At 45.2% G+C, this 22,033-nt stretch overlaps 1 protein-coding gene across 4 annotated transcripts in view; it reads right to left on the reverse strand.

Moving 5' to 3' along the window:
- The window catches only part of LRRK2 (leucine rich repeat kinase 2), an 816,940-nt gene that overhangs the window by 490,750 nt on the left and 304,157 nt on the right, over positions 1-22,033 (reverse strand). For all 4 annotated transcript variants that reach the window (XM_082254234.1, XM_082254231.1, XM_082254232.1 and 1 more), the window contains 3 exons: positions 14,808-14,966; positions 11,524-11,639; positions 10,439-10,502 (listed from right to left, as the gene is read on the reverse strand). In XM_082254234.1, the coding sequence (XP_082110360.1) occupies positions 10,439-10,502; positions 11,524-11,639; positions 14,808-14,966 (339 nt within the window). The remainder of the gene's footprint in view (positions 1-10,438; positions 10,503-11,523; positions 11,640-14,807; positions 14,967-22,033) is intronic.

The following is a 22,033-nucleotide window of genomic DNA, read 5'->3' on the forward strand; positions in this document are numbered from 1 at the left end:
GATCTGTTAAACGATCCGGAGACAGATGGAGATTTGATGGAAAGAACCTGTCTGCTGGGCGAGACCGAAATTCCATCTTGCACTCTGTACGATACCGATATTTTGGCCATCGGGTATCGGTATCGGCCGATATCTGCCGATATTTTCGGACATTATAAAAAATATATATATATTTTTTTAATGTCTACAGGTACTGTGGTGGAGGAATCTGGGGGTCTAAAAGACCCCAAACCCCACCCCTGCACTTAAGCATTCAAAACGCCAAGTTTGGTACAAGCACTTTCCCTGAAATATCGGCAATATCGGTAAATAAAAAGCGGATTCCGATATATTTCGGGGAAAGTCCATATCTGTCCTCGATATAAATCGGCTTTGAAGATAATCGGTCGCTCTCTACTCCAAACCCCATTCATTTCCATCACAAAGGCAAATTTCCATGGGATATTTAGGCCAGGGACACACGGAAGGCAACAAAATGTCTTCATTCAAATGAAAATTAGAGACAACCTTTGAATGGAACAATGGACAGGGGCGAAGAACCACCTTACCCCTGTGAATCACCAGGTAAGGTTAATGACAGGATAGCGCCGCCAGTTCCAACACCCTGCGCACAGAGGTGAAAGCCACTAAAAAGGCCACCTTCTGGGACAGCATAAGCAGGGGAATCCCGAAAATTTTCAAAGGGAGGCTTCTGTAGAGATGACAGCACCATATTAAAATCCTAAAGGCAGCAACAGAGCCTGCACTGGATGAACCAAATGTCAGACACCCTGAAGAAAGGCACGCACCAGGGAGTGTGTGGCCAAAGGTCATTGGAAGACGACCACCAAAGCCGATACCTAGCCCTTGTTGGTACTCAAGGCCAAGTTATGTTCAACCCCCCGTTGAAGGAAGGTTAAGACATGAGCCACTGAGAAGGAGTGAGGATGAACGCCAAGAGACTCACACCACGCAATGTAGGACTTCCACGTACGATGGTAGATCTTCCTAGAAGTAGGTTTCCTAGCTTTCAACAGTGTAGGAATCACCGACTCAGATAAACCCCTATCTTTCAGCACCTGGCACTCAAGAGCCAAACCAGAGACTGTAAATCAGGATGGAAGATCGGTCCTTGGGACAGCAGATCATCCCTGAGAAGAAGCTGCCAAGGAACATCGGCAACCAGCCGCACCAGATCAATGTACCAAGCTCAGAGGCCAGTCCGGAGCCACCAAAATGACCGGAATCCCTTTTGCCTCGATCCTGGGTAGAAGTCTGGAAAGAAGCTTGAGAGGAGGGAATGCCTAAATCAGACAATACTGCCCCCAAGAGGCCACCAGCGCATCTGTGGTGTGCGCCAGAGGATCCCTTGACCGAGCCACAAACCTCTGCACCTTTCTGTTGAGCCGAGACACCAGATCCACCTCGGGGGTGCCCCACCGGATACACAGCAGAGAAAACACCTCTGCATGAAGCTCCATTCCCTATGGTCCAACGCCTGCCGACTGAGGTAATCAGTTTGGCAATTTTCCACCCTGGGAATGTGTACGGCAGAGGGCGATTTAACAAACCCTTCTGCCCACCTTAGAATGCCGGCTACCTCCAGAGCTGCCAGGACACTTCTTGTGCCCCCTTGGTGATGACTTAAGCCAAGGCCATTGCATTGTCTGATTAAAGGTGCACTGGACAACCCTGAAGACGATCCGTCCAATGATCCAGACACAGTCTAGACGCTCGGAGTTCCAAGACATTGATCACTAGTCTGGACTCTTCTAGCATCCATATCCCCTAAGCAGAATGCTTGCCGATGAAGCTGCCCAACCAGACAGGCTGGCATCTGTGGTGACCACTGTTCAATACAAGGGGAGGAAGGAGTTTCCCAGCCGAAGCGCCGGAGAACTAAGCCACCATTTCAGGGACTCCCCGACTCAGCTTGATTTACTTGTCCAGAGACTGCTTAGGTCTTATCCCTTTTGGGCAGAATTTCCCTTTGCAGGGAGCTTGTATGGAACTGTGCAAAAGGAACTGCCTCGAAGGTAGACACCAAGAGGCCCAGCACCCGCATGCAAGTCGGGGGTGACCATTTGTTGGACAGCAGGAGGTGAATTAAAGCCTGCAATTTACGGAGTTTGTCCAGAGGAAGCAGCACTCTGGCCAAGGCCAAGTCCAGCTTCAGGCCCAGATAGTCCAGCTTTATCGACGGAACCGGAACAGACGGAACCAAGTGAACTCCAGCAGAGTTCGTATTGTGATCTCCAGATTCTCCAGCAGACCAGAGGGAGACTCCGCTCATAAGAGGAGATCCTCCAAGTAGCCCAGTACCATGATCCCCCGTTGGCGCAGCAAAGCTAGCACTGGGGCTTACACTTTTGAGAAGACCCGAGGAGCAGATGTGAGACCAAAGGGGAATGCCACAAACTGATAATGTTCCTCTCCCACAGCAAAGCGGAGAAAATGCTGGTGACTGGCACATAATGGAATCTAAAAGGTAGGCATCCTTGATATCGATATAGGTGAGAAAATCCCCCTGATGCAAGGATGCCACCACCATTAGAATGGACTTCATTCTGAACTTCTGTACCTGCACAAAGCAGTTTAGCGCCTTGAGGTCCAGGATTGGACGCACTTTGCCATCCTTCCTGGGAACTCTGAACAAGTTTGAGTAAAAACCTTGAAAACTTTCCGAGGTCGAAACCGGGACAATCACCCCTTAAAGGAACAGGTCTTGTACCGCCCCAAACAGGCCCTGTAAGTGGTCTGGGGACAGGTGCAAATTAGAAGGAAAAAACCTTGCCGGGGACAAGAGCAAAACTCAATCTTGTAGCCGGAACTAATGACTTTGTGGACCCACTTGTCTTGCACCTGGGAAATCCACGGGTCCGGAAACCAGCAAAGACATCCCCCCACCCCAGATACAGGTGAGGGCACACCTTCATGCAGAAGGAGCCTTGTCCATGGGTCTGGAGAAGCCCGATCTTGGCTTGCCAGACCAGGTTCGTTTGGATCCCTGAAAGACTTTGAGCCCTTGTCAATCGACCCGAAGGGACAAAAAAGTCTTAGGAGCTGAGAAGGAAGGCCCACATCTACGACAAGGATCCTCTCCCTTAGTAGCCTGCAGAAGAAAGTCACTCCCCCCCCCCCCTGTGAGACCTTTAATGATGTCGTCCAGGGTACCAGGGTAGCTCCAAACAGGCTATCTCCTTGAAAAGGAAGAACAGTCACGGCCTTTTTTTAAGTCTGACCCACAGACCAGCACTTGAGCCAAAAGACACACTTAAGGACCCCTGCCAAAACAGATGGGCGAGCCATCAAGGGAGCCGCATCCAAAGAGGCATCACAGATAAACTGCAGCCCCTGGGACCAGCTGGTCCGCCAGATCGCAAAAGCAGGGGAGAGCTGTTCCCCCTCCAGGTCACAGCATAGGAGATTAGCCCACTCGATCAAAGTTTGGGACACTAGTGCAATGGTGAATACCAGCCTCATTGCCGAACCATCGAGAGTGTACATAGTGCGGGCCACAGTCTCCACCTTCTGGATCCTTAAAGGCCGGGGACACTTCAACAAGAATTATGGTTGCCTTGTTTAAACCTGTGGGTCCACCATCAGTGGCACAGTACACTTCTTAAGAAGGGACTCCTCATAAGGGTAACGCCTAGTAAAGCGCTTGGGGATGCTTTGGTCGTTCCCACTTCTTAGCAACAATTCTGTCAAAATAGGCAGGAAAAGGAAACACCTTTACCGCTCTGGATGGCTTGTGAGAAACAAAGGGCACCTCCATCGCAGCTTCAGCTGCGTCCTCCATCTTCAGGGTCTCACGCACAGATACAATCAGTGCATCCACCAGCGACTTATCGTGCGCGGTCGCAGATGTGGAGAAATCATCCTTACTATCAGAGGATTCCAGACACGTGGTGGCAGACCCAGTAGGGTGACCCACGTCCGCGGCGGCCGAATCAGATTCATGATGAGGAAGGGGAAGGTGGGAGGTGCTTTTTGCTAGCCCGTCGCCTGCAAGCCACCTCATCCCGGGGTACAAGGGACTCCAGGACCGCCGTCAGTGCATGGATGGATGGTTGGGACCCAGAGGGCCCTGCAGCCTCAGAGAGGGGATCAGGTGGGGAAATGTGCTCCAAAGACTCCATGAGTCACCAGGGGGACGCCACAAAAGTGTAAAACTGCTAAGTGACAATCCCCACCGTATTGGCAGCACCACCCAATCGCCAGGCACAAAGCAACAAGCCTTCGTCAGCAGAAAGGAAGAGGATCACAACAGACTCACCACCAACAGAAACAGGCACCTGCAGCAAAATGGAGAATCTGCACTACACGTGCAGCGATCAGGAAGTAAAATGATCCAGGTGTCACCACCAGTGGATGAGGAGGGGCTCCCACCGCCGAAATCTCCGTCCACAGTGCTCCACTTTCATGGCCGCCGCTATTTCCAATGGCAAACCATAACAAAATGGCCGCCCGACTACACAAACATGGCCACAGTGTAAAGAACCACATAGGCTACAACAAAATGGCAGCAACACGAGGCTTGCAGGGACCCAGGAGGGAGACCAGGCCTCAGGGAAAGATCAAGGCAGGACGGGGGGCCCTGGAAGGAGCCCCCACCACACAGTCGACCGTCTGGTAGCCAGTGGCGCACTCCCCCTCCCCCCCAGCCCCCATCGCCAGTTAGCACTGTGACGAGAGTCACTTTGGGCATGGGGGTTGTGGACCCCAAATTCCTTTAGAGAGGTTGGGGGGCACCATGCCCAGTCTTATGGGGCTCTCTTATGTTTAAATCACCCTGCATCTGTTATGGATGCAGGGTGACCAGGAGGGTGGCGAACACTGAAAATATGGTTTGGACTACTACAAATAGGTTGAATTGCTTCATATTTGTCAGCAAGGTCAATTGTTCCCTTGGCCATGAGGTTTCTGAGCAGGAAGTGCATTCCTATTATGGTCATCCCAGGAAGTTCTGAAGAGACGGTCGGTCAGAAAAGGACTTCCGTCTAACTTTTAACCCCTGGAGGGATTTCTATGATTTTTGGTTATGTTTGCAATTGAAGTATGGTGATTCTGAAAATGTAAGTTTTATTTGAATGTGATTCATATTTTAGAAGTTATGAAAATGTTGCTTACTGTCTGAGGTGGCTATTGTCAGGTGTGCTAATGACCACACCTGTTGTCTGCTAAGGGGGGTATTGACACAGAGTAATGTGTATTGAGGGCTCGTTAGGGAACCATTGTTCTGTGTCTGACTATTATGTACATTGACTGCCCCCTGGGGCTTCTGTCTCCTTGCATTGGTCAAAGTTATCTGACCAATCACTACTGACTCATTTTCAAGCCCTCATTTGCATTGGTCAAAGCTATCTGACCAATCCCTGTTGACTCATTTCAAGCCCTCATTTGCATGGATATTACACTTTCTGTATAAAGTGTGCTGTGTTCTTCCAATAAATGGTCTTCCTGTTTGAACGTACATACAGCTTGCCTGGTGTTTTGTTCTAATGGATTCCGGACGGCACATAGCTGTAGTTCGGATCCCGGATCCTTGGTTGACCGAACCATCAGACGTTGCGATCGGCAAGCGGACTTACTAGAAACAGAGGAGTGTCGGGAGAGCGGACAGAGCGAGCAAGGGTCTCGTCACAAGCACCCTGCCACCATCCCAGGAAAGTGGCCAGACCACCCAAAAAGCCCCCAGCGTGGAGGGGGGTGGACAGGATGAGGGACTTGGCAAGGGGGTCTGACCGTCAAAAGAAGGGGCCCACGTCCACCCCAAAACCCTCCAGGGGGAGAGGGGGGGGGGGACAGCTCCTCACCATACCAGGAACCAGGCAAAGCTCCAGACAGAACCCCTCTCCACCGAAATCGGGGAGGTTGTCAGCCAGGAGGAATGCTGCGACTCGGGCCAAGACCCAGTGGTTTGCGATCTCTTGAGGCGTTTAACTCGCAGGCCAGCCACTGTCCAGTGGGGATATGTCTCGGCCGACCTAGCGTGGAGCTGGGGTCTGTGCGCGATCACTGGCCAGACTGGGGTGCCCACTGGATCTAGAATATACTGTAGGGGGCAGTATAACCCAATGGTTATGAATATCAGGAGCTGTGTCCGTCAATGCACGAAAGCAAAATTGTTTTTATACTTCTACTTTTTAAGTGAAAAAAAAATAGAAGTTATTTTTAATATATATTGATGTTTGAGTGGTCTTAAAAATCCCCAAAAAAAGAGGACTTTTCTGGGGTCCCCCGACGATGCTGTTGGATCCTTCTTCCTTTGCTTCCGAGTACCATCATAGCAAGCCATTTTCTATAGGGTCACTCATGCATGCTCAATCCTGAGTCGGACAGTGTGTGTCCATAAACACACAGTGCAGCTCTGCCCCGCCCCTCAACCCCTCCTTACAGGATTTGATTGACAGCAGCGGGAGCCAATGGCTGCCCGCTGCGTCCTGTGAGTGAGAGAGCGAGCAGTGCTTCTGCTCTTGACAATAGCACTAAATCGAGATAGGACTCAGGTACAGTATGTATTGGGGGAAACGGAGGGCCGGGGGGGGGGGGGGGGGGGGAGTTGATCATGGAAGGTTTTTTACCTTCCATAGTGCAGAGAATACATTTTTCAACCACTTTTAGAAAGAAAATCCTTGATTATTTGTACTATTGGTCAAATGATTGCAATTAACTGAATATCCAATAAGGAATAATATACAAAAAGAAAAGAAAAAAAAAAGGATATGCTAAAATGCACAACTTGTTTTAACAGATGGTACCAAGCAATTTCCCTCTATCACTATGGGGTAGCTTACTAGAATCTATTCACTGATATTTTAATAATTTTTGACTTACCGTAAAATCCTTTTCTCTGAAGTTCATTGACAGACGCAGCTCCATATTCTTATCTTCTTCAATAAGGACAGAGTGCTGGATAATAGCATCTGAATTGCCCTCTGCAACCTTGGCAGCTTTTCCGGGGGAAGAAACATCTTCACAGAGACGGAGTCTAGAGTCAGTCCTAGATAAACCATTTTGGAGGCTGGGACAAGAGCAGATTTTCTGAAATTTTCTTGCAGAGTCCGTACAGTGATTGACAGATCACCCACCAGTACTGAGTGGGAGTCTGTTCTTAAGAGGAGATCGTCCCGGTGCCCCAGTACCGCAATTCCCCGCTGTCACAGTAATGCCAATACTGGAGCCAACATGTTGGTGAAGACCCTGGGGGCGGAGGAGAGACCAAAGGGTAACGGCACAAATTGATAATGTTCCTCTCCTACAGCAAAGCAAACGCTGGAGTCCAGCGTGAATAGGGATGTACAGATATGCGTCAGATAGAGGCCAAAAAGTCCCCTTGGTGTAGGAAGGCCACTACCATGCGAATGGACTCCATTCGAAACCTCTGTACCCGCACAAAGCGAATCAGAGCCCTGAGGTCCAAAATTGGACGCACTTTCCCTTCTTTCCTGGGAAAAGTAAACAGGTTTGAATAAAACCCTTGAAAGCGTTCCAGAGAGGGAACCAGCACAATCACCCTTTGCGACAGCAGATCTTGTACCGCCTCTCATAGATCCCTTAACTGATCTGAAAATAGGCGTAGGTCAGAACCTGAATTCGATCTTGTAACCCGATCGGAGTAGCTCGTGTGCCCATTTTGTCCTGAACCAAGGATGTCCCTGGTTCCAGGCAGAAAACAAAGACGCCCCCCCACCCCAGATATGGGAGAGGGCGTCCCCTCATGCAGACGGAGATGTGTCCCCAGATCTTGAGGGGCCTGTTCTCTGCTTACCCAACCACATCTTTTTTGGAACCCCCAGATGACCTAAATGGCTTAGGTCTTCTCCTGCGTGTGCGTGGACGCAGACAAAGTAGAGTCGCTATATGCCAAGCTCACCCTGAGAACATAAGCTGGGGAGGTGGCCAACCACAGTCTCGCAAAGAGACGCCGGCTAAAAGTCCACAAAAATAAAATCCTATTAGACCTAAGGGTCCCCCACCATAAATGACATAAAAAAATAGCCCCCTATAAAGGGAAGAGGGGGCCCGCCGTGACTCAGACGCGCAGGAAAAGTACCCCCACACAACAATGCCCCCAGGGCACCCCCCCCCCGGTTTAAGGGGGGCGCCAGGCAGTCCATGTGTCCACCCCGAGATGGGGGGCAGATGCCCATCTGCTGCTCTATCACCCCAGTTGGCAGTTCAAACAGCCTGGTCAGCAGCTCGGACAGAAAGCCTCAAGTCGGCCGCAAAGCCGCGACCTAAATTTGGGGCCTGATCCGGTCGCGAGTCCGTCATCAGCTCTGTCAACTTGATCAGCAGCTCGGTTAGGAGCTCAGTCAGCTTGGTCAGGCACTCAGTCAGCTTGGTAAGGTACCTGGAAAGCCGCGAGTAGGCCACAAAATCGCGGACTAAATTTTCGGCCCGACCCAGCCACGAGAGACGCAGACCTACAGATGAAGAAATATCCGCTCCCACCCAAGCCTATACCCACCACAGGGAGCCCAAAGGACATCCCTGCCCCAGTCACTAACCCCCAGGATTCCAGGAACTTGCTCAAAGACCCGGTCAGCAACAACCGCGTCCACCTTACTGAAGGAAGTGGCAAAGCCAGCTCCTACCTAACCCGGTGGCGTGGGGGTAGGTTGGGGCCAAAAGACCACCGTGACAGTTGGGGGCTGGGGGAAATGGAAGGGAACCCGGGGGTCTGACCATTCCAAGGAGGGGCCCACGTCCACCCGAAGACGACAAGAGCTATGGAGGGACACTACTCACCGTACCAACGGCAATCGGGTGGGCGCCACTCCGGACAGAATACCTCCCTACTCAGGGTAGGGGTGCTGACGGCCAAGGGGCACGCTGTGACTCAGTCCGAACCAGGTCATGTGCGTCCCGGCGAGGAGTTTCACTCGCAGGCCAGCCCCCATCCATTGGGGCTCTGATGTGGCAAGGCGTAGCGCGGGCTATAACCTGCACACGTTCGATGGCCAGACTGGGAGACCTTAAGGATCCAGTCTGAAACCCAGTCCGGCCGTTGATTGCAGTTCTCTCAGAAACATAACTAGCTAAAAATTTAAAATTTTAACAAAGGTTCCCTTTAAAATAAAAAAAGCAAGCCAAGACCGAAGTGCCAGCCGGGAACTAGGTCCTACTCCTAAACTAGGCAGAAACAAACTGAATCCTATAGCAGAGTTAGTGAGTGAGTGTATGCCTTCAGGACTGCCCCATAGTCGTGGTAACAATTTATCCTGCCTAGTGTCCTACTCTTGTAGGGGGCAGCATAACCCAATGGTTAAGAAGAATATGGAGCCGCATCTTGTCAATTAACGATAGAGAAAAAAAGTTTGCTGAGCCTCAGAACTTTTCTTCTATTACATCACTAGCCTTATTATTAACAGCTTGCCAACCACCTCATTTACATGTATGGTGGTGGTGTGGCCTCTCTGCGCTGAATCAGGTTTCTGATACGTGATCCAGCACTTCCAGGTAGGGGTTCTGCGTGCACGCCGCCCTGACTGTGCTTTGTTACAGCACAAGCCGATTAGCATGTGCCAGCCAATGATTGACCCATCTCCACCCACTGATCGGCTCTATCATTCAGGTAAAGGGAGCTCTGTGCTGTAAACACAGAGCCCTGAATAGTGACAGGCGATTTTGCTGTTTTTTTTTTTTTTTATTATTATTATTTCTTGCAAAGCAGGGGAAAAAACAGCAGAATTGCTTACTAAAAAGTATCACATTACACACACACATTACACATATTTAGGCACATATATAACCCCTTGATTGCCCCTAGATGCTAACCCCTTCCCAGCCAGTGTTATTAGTACAGTGACAGATTACTATATTAGTGTTACCATTGATGTCAGTGTCAGTTAGTGTATCGCCCAGCCAGCATCAGCAACTTATAGTGGGACGATCACCGCCATTACTATTATAGCATCTGGTATAGATACTGGAATTTTTATAATTTTTTTATAACTTTCCCGCAAACCAAATAATATACACTTTTTGGGATTTATTTTTTTACCAAACATGCAACAGAATACAATTTGGCTTAAATTTGTGAAGAAATAGGATTCCTAAAAAGTTTTATTGGATATTTTTTATAGCCGGAAAAAAAAAAAAAATATATATATATTTTTTTTTTTTTTTACATTTTTCTGTTTTTTTTAGTTTATATCGCAAACAATAAAAAAAAAAAAAAAAAAACAGTGGTGATCAAATACCACCAAAAGAAAGCTCTATTTTTGTGGAAACAAATTACATAAATTTCATTAGCGTACAGTGTGGCATGGCCACGCAATTGCCAGTTAAATAGCGCAGTGCTGAATAGCAAAAAATGCTCTGGTCACTAAGGGGGTAAAATTTTCTGGGGGTCAAGTGTTGAAGCTAATTGCAACTTGAAGTTATAAAGGTATTATAATGTACATGTATAGAAGTAAAAATAGTTTATAAAATATACACAAACACCTACTTGGATAATCAAGGCTTACATATTCTTTTCTGCGACGTATCACAGATTCATCTCCAAATGCACCCTGTTAAGGAGAACATGAATAAAATAATTTTAAAAGGAAAACAGGCATCTGACTGAAGAGAAGCAAGCAAAAAACATATAAGCATTCAGATTGTGACATTTAGAACTTGTAATCGACAATAACAGACCTGTAAGCATCAAAAGTTTTCATATTTTCAGTTCTCCAACAGTTCCCTTTTGTTAAACCGAGTAACATCCATTTATCATGCCTATGTTGCTCTGTTTTATGTGCTGAGCCACAAACACGGCATGCCCAACCATTAGAGTAAGGATAGACAAGTCTCTCCTCATATAACTTTAAATAAACCTCTTCAAGAGACCAACTAACACCTCTCTCAGTGATCTGACAGGCAGAGTTAAGAGCTATGGCTGTCATTTTTATATATACCTGCAGAGAATGCAGTTGTAAAGTACTAGGGTTGGAGGAGGGATTCTCCCACAAAGGTCAACGGCAAGTGAAAAATGAACAGTAAATCAAACCATGCCCAATTCCACACAGCAAAAAATTGTTGATTTGTTATGTTACAGAAAAACTGGTAAATAAAATATGTCCAGTCAGGTACTGCATTCTATTCCAAATGTCCCCAAATTATTTTTCAGCTCATTTCTGTGTGGGCATTCAACAATAGTAAAAATGTTACGCATTGTCAGCTGTGGCAAAAATGGTATATAGTACTGACGTAACAGGACAACCGGTGCAAGTTATCTTTCTCTTTCTTGATAATCTGAAAGATACTGGCTTTGATAAGGAAAGGTTGCCTTGATGAAATTTTGTTACAATTGCCATTGCAGGTAGCCAATAAAAGGCATCACATTTAGCTATTCATTTTCTTTTTTTTTTCTGGAAAAAGAATACTGTTCTGGATCAATAACATTTTTAAAAAAAGTATGCAAACGTGTCAGCCACCACTAGAAGAATGCATTCCTTTCCTGCAATGCAAACCTCCTCGAAGTGTACTGTAAGAATAGTTTGATTTTAAAAAAATGGTACAGAGTAACCCAAAATATAAAATGTAGCATACCAATGAGTTAGTTTGTCTTTGTCCTGATGTTATGTGATTCAGCTTTGAATTTTCCTTGTGAATGTCAAGATTGACAAATGAGTGAGACTTTTTCAGTGGAAGCATTCCATCGCTACCTATAAAATAAATATAATAATAAGCTTTAATGGTTATTCCAAAAAATATTAATTTTAGGAAAACACATGCAAGTTTAAAACTTTAATTTTGTCAGTAAAATGTCTGCGGATAAGTAAATGATCAGGAAAAGAAAATGTCATTGCTTACGTGCTGATCCACCCCTTTCACACAGGCAGATAGAATACAGCTTTTAGTTTCAGGTAGATTAAGTTATCTACTGCAGCTTAATTTAGACAATGCTTTCCTACGGCCCCGTTCACACACTGCGTTTAGCGATGGTTTCATTGCATGCGGTTTTGTGCGGTTAGAAAAAAAATAATTTGACTGCATCCAGCACCGATTTATCGTAGCTAACTGTACATAACTGCAGGAAATCGTAGTGCACTATTTTACTTGCGGATAACAGCGGCAACAAAATAAAGAAAAACAGGAAGCATATCAGAAATGGCAATTACACCGCAGCTAAATGTAGTCTCAAGTAATCGCTGTTAATTGCAATATACAACCACAAGTAATCACTGTGCTTGGAGTTGTGGGATTTTAAAATAACAAAACATGCTTTTACACAGCCGCCTATGTGAAAGAGGCGGACTTCGATACTCTGAGCCACTGATCAAGCACAAGTAATTAGATGAGGACGTATGTATTTTCTATAACTTTCATTTCCTGCACGCTTGTCCTGGGTCATTGACTTAGTGACGCAGTCATAAACGGTCACCAGTCAGGGTCCCTGCTCACCAACACACCAGTCATATGATGTCCCTGTGTACTGCACTAGTATGTAAAAAAAAATATAAAATAAAAAAAATGTATCACAATGCCTCTTACTAAATGCCTCAGACTGTCTACTTTCCAAAAAGAGATCATTCTGGGGTAATTTGTATTGTCCTGGCATTTTAAGGGCCTCAAGAATTGAGAAAGACCATCAGTACATCAGAAATGAGCAATTTTCAAATATGCATACAAAGGTTTGTAGACGCTAAAACTTTCACACAAACCAATATACACTTACGGTATGTATTTTGCATACGTCGCTGATTAAATACCGCCAAAAGAAAGTTATTTCTGTTAGGTATAAAATAAATTTGGGTAAAGGATTGCATGACTGAATAATTGTTAGGCCCCTTTCACACAAAGGGTCTGACCAGGCCCACCGGTCAGGCCCCAAGGGGCACAAATTAGGTATCTATAATTTCCTGACTAACAATCACCTGTTTGGAGTGTCAAGGCAGTTTAAAAAAAAAGACAAATGACCACATTTTGGAAATCCGGCTGTTTTGAAGATTTTTTTCTGCCATGAGTTTTTGGAAGTGACGAAAGAAAATAAAAACAATTTTACACAAAGTTGTCAATTAATAAGATATTCCTAACATACAGTACAGCATACCTAGAATAATACCTCTAAACACTCTCTGCTACTCCTCCTGAGTAAAATACCTAGTACGTGAAACTTTTTCACAGTCTAGCCACATAGAGCACCCAAAGATCCAGGGAGCAACTTCAGGCTTGCAAAGGGCATAATTTATAGATCTAATTTCCTCTGTACCTATAACATGTTGGGGGCCCTGGAGCACTAGGACTGTAGAAACACCTACAAAAGCAAATACAGAGGTAATTTTTTTAAGCGGCATTGGGAGTCTTTTGAAGATTTCATTTTTTGCCACAAGCTTCTGGAAAATGCAGAAAGTGGAAATGTATTTTTCTTGTGATACAAAGCTGTCAGTTCAATGAGATATTTCTCACAGTGCAGACACACCTAGAATTTCTTCCTAAAACAGATTCTGCTACCGATTTTCTACGGAACTTAGTATCCCATGTTTTACAAAATTACCCAACAGTTTATCAAAAAGCGTGTACTACAGTACTCGCTTCTGTAAAAGTGGACAGGAAATATAGCTTAGTGTAGCACTACCTGTAGCAGTCCCCTTTCCTGTTGGTTAAGCAAGCCTAGCCAAATGGAACATGGCTGCCCTTGGGAAAGCAACGTTCACTGGTTGGGAATCATTGCAGTATGAACTATTGTTCAATGAGTGCAGTTGTCCACAGTGGATGGCAAGGACTGCTGTCTCACAGAAACATAGTCAGTGGGGCATGCAGATGGGTCAGTTTAGGCTGCAGCCAGAGACAAGATCAATAAAACAGACAAAGGATCAGTCCAGGCAGCGGCAAAACTGCACTGGTGTGGCAGTGATCAAAACACTGTTGCTAGCTGCGCTGGCTCTGGTGACATTGTACTGATGTGGCGGTGGTCAGGGACACTATTGATAGCTGCACTGGCTCTGGTGACACTGGGACTGGTGTGGTTAGTGATCAGGAACATCGTTGCACTGGTCTAGTGACACTCTCACTGGTGTTGGAGCAATCAGGAACACTGTTGTTGGTGTAAACTGGTCTGTTATACCGAGACTTGCGTGGTGGTGATCAAAAACACTGTTGCTGGCTGCAATTATCTAGTGACACTGGGACTAATGCGGCGGAAAACAGAATATAGTTGCTGACTTAAAGTGGCCATAGATGTAACGAAATCCGCCCAGTTCAGCAGGGATCTGCCGAATTTTAATCCACTTGTGCCCACTGCCACTCAACAGAAGACAATTTATTGATCACTCAATCAGTGGCTACAGTGCTGATCAAATGTAGTGATAAATGTATTCTAGCCGTGGAGGAGTACCTCCACTGTCAGAATACAATAGAGCAGTGAGAATTCCCGCCAGCCACCTCAAAGGCTGAACAAAAAAATCTAAGCAATGTATGCTCAGCTTTATACTGGTCTGGAGGCACTGGGACTGGTGTGGCAGCGATCAGGAACACTGTTGCTGGCTGCAGTGGTTTGGTGACACTGTGAATGGTGTGGCTGTTATCAGGGGCACTGTGGCTGGCTGCACTGGTATAGTGACACTATACTCATGTGATGGCAATCAGGAACACTATTGCTGGCTGCACTGGTCTGGTGACACTGTGACTGATGTGCCAGTAATCAGAAACACTGTGGCTGGCTGTACTGGTAGAGTGGCACTGGCCCTGTACTGTGTGAAGGTGATCAGGAACACTGTGGCTGACTGCAATGGCATAGTTACACTTTATTATAATAATGCAAATAAAGCATTATTCACCATACCTTTGAGGGAAAAAGAAAAATGAAGTTAAAATACGTTCAAATACATCACCTTCACTGTCTAGGTCATCACTGCAGACAAATACATCTTCAAAACCATCTTGAAGAAATGAATCATCACTTTTATCAAGCAGGTCGTCGACAGAGCTCAAATCTGAAGATGTAAAGCCATAATAGGTCAAAACCTTCCTTGCTAAAACTGGGCCAAAGTCTGAAAGTAAAAAAAAAAAAAAAAACTATGACATGTACAAATGTACAGATATACAATATTTAACAGACCTTAAAGTTCACCTATACTTAAAGTATAACCAGTGAGTGACTAGCCTCAGGAGATATATATATATATATATATATATATATAGAGATGAAACCAATCCCCCTCTTCTCTACATCTGTTCAAAGTCCAAATTTATAAAGATTGTTTGAGCTGTCAGAAAAAAGGGAGCAGGGAGCTGAAATGACATTCTGCGGAGCTTAGTGAGGACAGCTGTGAGAGCGGATTGGAAGTAAAGGACACACCACCTTCACACAGCAGAGGGATATGCTTTGTTCATATTTCATGTTTGAGGTTTACAACCACTTTAAAGTCCCTCCCTTGTTAATCATTAACAAGTCTCCCTCCCCCGATACATGAATTCTTCAGCGTTTTCAAATTTATCTATATTTTGTGACATCTCACAGAGACTGTAGAGGTTTTCAGTCTGCCAGAGCTGGGAGGCAGGATTCAGTAGCAGGAAGCCCCACTGTACTAAATGTCCTGGCGTGGCTGACATGGGGAGGAACTGAGAACTGTGACAATGACAAAAAGCCTCTGCATGTGCAGTGACTACTTACATGAAAAATACCCTCTAGTCCCACTCCCAGCTCACTAATTTCTATGACTGCAATAACATAAAAAGCATGAGCTAAGGCCTGGCTTATATCTCTCTCTAACATTTATGGCATATCCCTAAAAAAGAGAAAGTACTCACAAAGATGGTTACAAAACAACGGTGGTTAGTAAACAAATCAACTACTGCATTTTCAAAAGGTGAAACATCCAAAAAGGAATAATGACAGCACATAACCCACCATAGTGTACAACTTTAGAAACTTTGGGTTCCAATTTAAACATGCCCTAGAAACTCATGCTGACACCATGACATTGCATACCTTACCCTCCCTTAAAGTGGTTCCAAAGCCAGAAGGTTTTTTACCTTAACCCCTTGGAGCCTAAGCCTTTTTCTGACATATGTTGCTTACAAGTTAAAAATCTGTATTTTTTGCTAGAATTACTTAGAACGCCCAAACATCATATATATATTTTTAGCAGAGACCCTAGAGAACAAAATGGCAAATGATCCAATATTCTATGTCACACTGTATTTTGCGCAGCGGTCTTTCAAATGAAATTTTTTGTGAAGAAATACACTTTCATTAAATAAAAAAAAAATAAAAAAAAAACAAAACCGTAAAGTTAGCCCAATTTTTTTGTATAATGTGAAAGATGATATTACGCCTAGTAAATAGATACCCAACATGTCATGCTTTAAAATTGCAAACACTCATGAAATGGCGACAAACTAAGGTACTTAAACATCTCCATAGGCAACGCTTTAAAAAAATCCCGCAGGGATGACCATCTGCTGAACAACATACGCTGAATTGCCTCCTGTAATGTCTGGAGTTCTTCCCGAGGAAGAAACACTCGGGCTGAGGCCGAGTCCAGAGTCAAACCCAGATAGTCTAGTTTTGTGGATAGAACCAAAGCAGACTCCTGAATGTTCAGGATCCAACCGAACTCCCTCAGAGTTGGAAGAGCAATCTCTAGTAGTCCATCAAAGCAGTCGGAGACTCAGCTCGCAGAAGATCGTCCAGGTACCCCAGTACCGCGATCCCCCGCTGCCTCAATGCCAGGACCGGGGCAAACACTCCTGTGAAGACCCGAGGTGCGCTCCACAAACTGATAATGCTACTCGTCAATGGCGAAACAGAGGAAGCGCTGGGGAGCAGCACATTGTAGAATGTGCAGGTAGGCGTCCTTGATGTCAATAGAAGTGAGAAGAAATCCCCCTTATGAAGGGATGCCACTACCATGTGAATGGACTCCACGCGGAACGTCTGTACTCGCATAAAGCAGCTTAGCGCCTTGAGGTCCGGTTTGAGTAAAAATACCTGAAAATGTTCCAAAGTCGGAACCGGAACAATCACCCCTTCAAGTAACAAATCTTCTGGGGACAAGTGGAGGTTGGAAGGGAAAAAACCTTTCCCGAGGACAAGACATAACTCGATCTCGTAGCCTGACCAAATAACTTTGAGGACCCACTTGTCCTGTACCAGGAAGGTCCATGGATCCGGAAACCAGTAAAGACGCCCCCCCCCCCCCCAGATACAGGTGAGGGTGCCCCTTCGAGCAGAGGCAGCTTTGTCCACAGGTCTGGAAGAGCCCGCTCATGGCTTGGTGGAGGCCCTGACTTTTGATCCTTTGTCTTGAGACCCTGAGAGACGAAGAGGGCGCTTAGGAGCTCAAAACAGGTTATGAATGGAGTGCAAGCTTGTGAATTAGCGTGGCCAAGTTCAGAGAATCCATGTGGCAGCCATGTTGCTTCGTTTCGCTTTCACTTGGCAGTTAGAGGCTCGTGCATATAGCTGTGTTTCTCCATAAACATTCACTCACCTTTTCTATTGTACTTTTAAAAGTATACATGATGGTTGTGTTGAGGCCACCTCCCCTGTAATCCCCTTTTGTTCTCCGACTATAAATAAACCTGGGCTCTGCTCTAAAGGCAGCGTATCTTCAGTTGGCATTGATCTGACACAGCGTGCGCCTGTTTCTTTCTTTGACGCTGAGCGATTGGATAACCTTATACGAAAGAGCTGTACATTGTACTTTTCAGTACAAGGGATTAATGGCACTTGGCGTATATTAATATCCACAAGTGCGCTTTTCAGCGCACCAAGTGAATTTCTATGCTCCAAACTCTATTAATTTCCACAACAGTAATGGCGAGCCAGGAAGTTCTAACTGAACGTTTCTAAACTTTACAGTGGAAAAAAAAAAGAGGGGAGTGAGTCGGACCTTTTCATTTGCAGCTTTCGCTCTTTTGTATAATGATGGGGTGTTTTGTATTAATTGTGGCTGGGGATAGGTCTATTAATTGGGGGAAAAACCTGTATATCAGTCCTCTACAAGGTTCCCAGTTAATACAGCCTAAAAGGGTTTTATATGGGGTTGTGGTATATGTGTTAAATATTTCCATTTCAGCATCTCTGTTGTAATATCAGTTTCGTTCGATAGGATAGCAATAGATAGTCAGTCGGTGTTGGTTTTTTAGCGGCAGATACTGCGTTTTAGTATAACAATCGGTTTGTGCATGTGCTGGAATTGGTTTTTGGCAGCAACTCATTTATTAGTGAAACTGGTGGTTGTTTTAGACGCTGAAGTTTGAGTTGAGCACAGACATCCAGGTTTTGTACTGAGTTTCTGTTTTAATTGGCAGATTGTGTTGTGCAGCGGAAAATCAGCATTCCTTGAGGATAGCTATTGTCTACAGTACACTATATTTTGAAAATGGTTAATCGTAAATCCTTTTTTCCTGTTTTTAGTATCATCTTTTTGTTTTTATACCAAGAAACACATGTTTGCTCAACCTTTTTGTTTTCTGTTGTGATTGCTGATTCTAAGTGCCACCATTTTGTGTTGACCATGTGTTTGGCCGCCATCTTGTTTTAGCATTAAGACCCATGTGGTTGTAACACAATTTCCTTTGTGTGGCAGCCATTTTGGATTCTACATCCACATTTTGTTTAGTGGTGTTGAAACCCACATGGTTGAGTCACCATTTTGAGTTTTAACAAACCGCCTCCTTTCTTTCAGTTTTTGGTATTTCTAAATATTTTTCTCTTTTTTTGTTTAAAATGGCATCTTTGTTACAGAGCTATTATGTGATTTTTGTACTGTATTTCAGTTTTAAGCGGGGTTTCTCCATTAAATTGAAATTCAGCATCTTGGGAGATTTTTTTACAGGATCATCGCGCGGTTGTTTTTCTAGCTAACCTTTGTTCGTCTTTTTGTTCAAATTTAGCATATATATCCAACACATCCGTTTTTTTTTGTGTTTTTATGTCTGTTTTTAGGGCTAACTATTTTGTTTTGCAAGCATTTGTGTGTAAGCTGTTTTTGTACTGTATTTTGTTTTTTTCAACGATAGACGACAGTGTGGAGTGTGACTGATTCATTCTTATATTGGATTCAGTTTTCGGTTTTGTTCTGTACTGAGTAGCATTTATTTTTCAGACAGGTAGTGTTTTCGGTACTGCAGGATAAGTTTTAGGTATAGAGGTTATACCTTCCATTGTACAATCAGTCACCGGCATCACAATTTAATTTTTAATGCAACATCAACGAATAGACTGAAACCAAGGTTGTTATAGGGAGGACTGTCATTGTGCTTTCGGGGTTGTTAGGCTGTATGGGTTAGGTCGAAATGAACGTGTGTACTTTGAGCCGTCTACGTGAAACGGTGGATGGCGATGCGCTTGTTAAAGCCTTCAACGTGTGAGGAGTAGATACTGAAACCCGGCCCACATTTGGCCGTGTAAAATAAGTGGACTTGGGGAGCGTGTGGGGGTTGCTGAGCTGTATAGCTGTACTAAGCCACCGGGTTGAGGTTTTCTAGCTGACCGGCTGAGGGCTGTGTAAAATAATCAGAGTCCGGAAGCAGGCCGACACTGTGTAAGAAGGCACCTGGTAGTGTTTCTCCTAAACCAGGTGCGTAGGAGAGATTCGTCATGGGCAATACTTCATCCAAGCAAGGGGGGAAAACGCAGGCCCCCCCAGGAGGCCAAACAATTTTGCGGTACATGGAGTCTGTGTTTGGGGCTCGGGCCATGAGACCCCTCAGGAAGTTGCATAACCCAGGGAACCAGTTGGTTTAGGACTAGGCTCCAGGCAACAAAGATCCTAGGCGTATTGCAAGTTTGGCTTCAGAGATCTATTATGGTCAATCAGCAAGGCGTACATAGGGCGGTTTCTGTCAGGAAGAACCGCATTATGTACACTAGGCCTGAGGAGATAGCCGAGTCCAGCGATCTGGTGAGACAAGTGGAGGAAGCTCTTTCTGGGCTAACTTTACAGTGGGTACGGAAAGTATTCAGACCCCCTTAAATTTTTCACTCTTTGTTATATTGCAGCCATTTGCTAAAATCATTTAAGTTCATTCTTCTTCCTCATGAATGTACACATAGCACCCCATACTGACAGAAAAACACAGAATTGTTGACATTGTTGCAGATTTATTAAAAAAGAAAAACTGAAATATCACATGGTCCTAAGTATTCAGACCCTTTGCTGTGACACTCATATATTTAACTCAGGTGCTTTCCATTTCTTCTGATCATCCTTGAGATGGTTCTACACCTTCATTTGAGTCCAGCTGTGTTTGATTATACTGATTGGACTTGATTAGGAAAGCCACACACCTGTCTATACAAGACCTTCCAGATCACAATGCATGTCAGAGCAAATGAGAATCATGAGGTCAAAGGAACTGCCTGAAGAGCTCAGAGACAGAATTGTGGCAAGGCACAGATCTGGCCAAGGTTACAAAAAGATTTCTGCTGCACTTAAGGTTCCTAAGAGCACAGTGGCCTCCATAATCCTCAAATGGAAGACGTTTGGGACGACCAGAACCCTTCCTAGAGCTGGCCGTCCGGCCAAACTGAGCTATCGGAGGAGAAGAGCCTTGGTGAGAGAGGTAAAGAAGAACCCAAAGAGCACTGTGGCTGAGCTCCAGAGATGCAGTCAGGAAATGGGAGAAAGTTGTAGAAAGTCAACCATCACTGCAGCCCTCCACCAGTCGGGGCTTTATGGCAGAGTGGCCCGACGGAAGCCTCTCCTCAGTGTAAGACACATGAAAGCCCGCATGGAGTTTGCTAAAAAACACCTGAAGGACTCCAAGATAGTGAGAAATAAGATTCTCTGGTCTGATGAGACCAAAATAGAACTTTTTGGCCTTAATTCTAAGCGGTATGTGTGGAGAAAACCAGGCACTGCTCATCACCTGTCCAATACAGTCCCAACAGTGAAGCATGGTGGTGGCAGCATCATGCTGTGGGGGTGTTTTTCAGCTGCAGGGACAGGACAACTGGTTGCAATCGAGGGAAAGATGAATGCGGCCAAGTACAGGGATATCCTGGACAAAAACCTTCTCCAGAGTGCTCTGGACCTCAGACTGGACCGAAGGTTTACCTTCCAACAAGACAATGACCCTAAGCACACAGCTAAAATAACGAAGGAGTGGCTTCACAACAACTCCGTGACTGTTCTTGAATGGCCCAGCCAGAGCCCTGACTTAAACCCAATTGAGCATCTCTGGAGAGACCTAAAAATGGCTGTCCACCAACGTTTACCATCCAACCTGACAGAACTGGAGAGGATCTGCAAGGAGGAATGGCAGAGGATCCCCAAATCCAGGTGTGAAAGACTTGTTGCATCTTTCCCAAAAAGACTCCTGGCTGTATTAGATCAAAAGGGAGCTTCTACTAAATACTGAGCAAAGGGTCTGAATACTTAGGACCATGTGATATTTCAGTTTTTCTTTTTTAATAAATCTGCAACAATGTCAACAATTCTGTGTTTTTCTGTCAGTATGGTGTGCTATGTGTACATTCATGAGGAAGAAGAATGAACTTAAATGATTTTAGCAAATGGCTGCAATATAACAAACAGTGAAAAATTTAAGGGGGTCTGAATACTTTCCGTACCCACTGTACTTGAAAAGCCAGATCCATTGACACTGAACCTGTCACTGTCTCTTCTGATTCACGGCTTGTTATTGACTCTACTGTCTCTGCACTTCAATCTCCGTTTTCTTCAGCTCACAGTGCAGACCTCGATACTGTTATCAACCTCCCACCTCACACTGTCTCGATTTCTCAAAAGCCTGTCATAACACCTGAACTCTCTCCTAACTCTGTAGCAAACTACAAGTTTTTTTAACAGATCTGCTATGGATATAGAAAGTCAGGGCACATGAGGCATAATTGTCTGACCAACCCGGCTGGTCCGCGGGGTAAGTGGAAATTTATTCCTGAGAATCCGGATACTTCAAAGGTAGGTATGGTCAGAAACTACTATGACCCATCATAGGGCGTTGGTAAACCGGTGTCAGCCCACATCCTAGAGGAATTAAAATATCCCATCACTTGCATCATTGACACCAATGCAGCCAAAACTGCAGCCAAAAAGATCTCAAGACCCTAGAGGCAAGGTTCCCCTTCCAGGGGAGACAACTCCCA

This window comes from Pelophylax lessonae (assembly GCF_965119305.1).
Source record: "Pelophylax lessonae genome assembly, chromosome: 4".
Taxonomy (NCBI): Eukaryota; Metazoa; Chordata; class Amphibia; order Anura; family Ranidae; genus Pelophylax; species Pelophylax lessonae.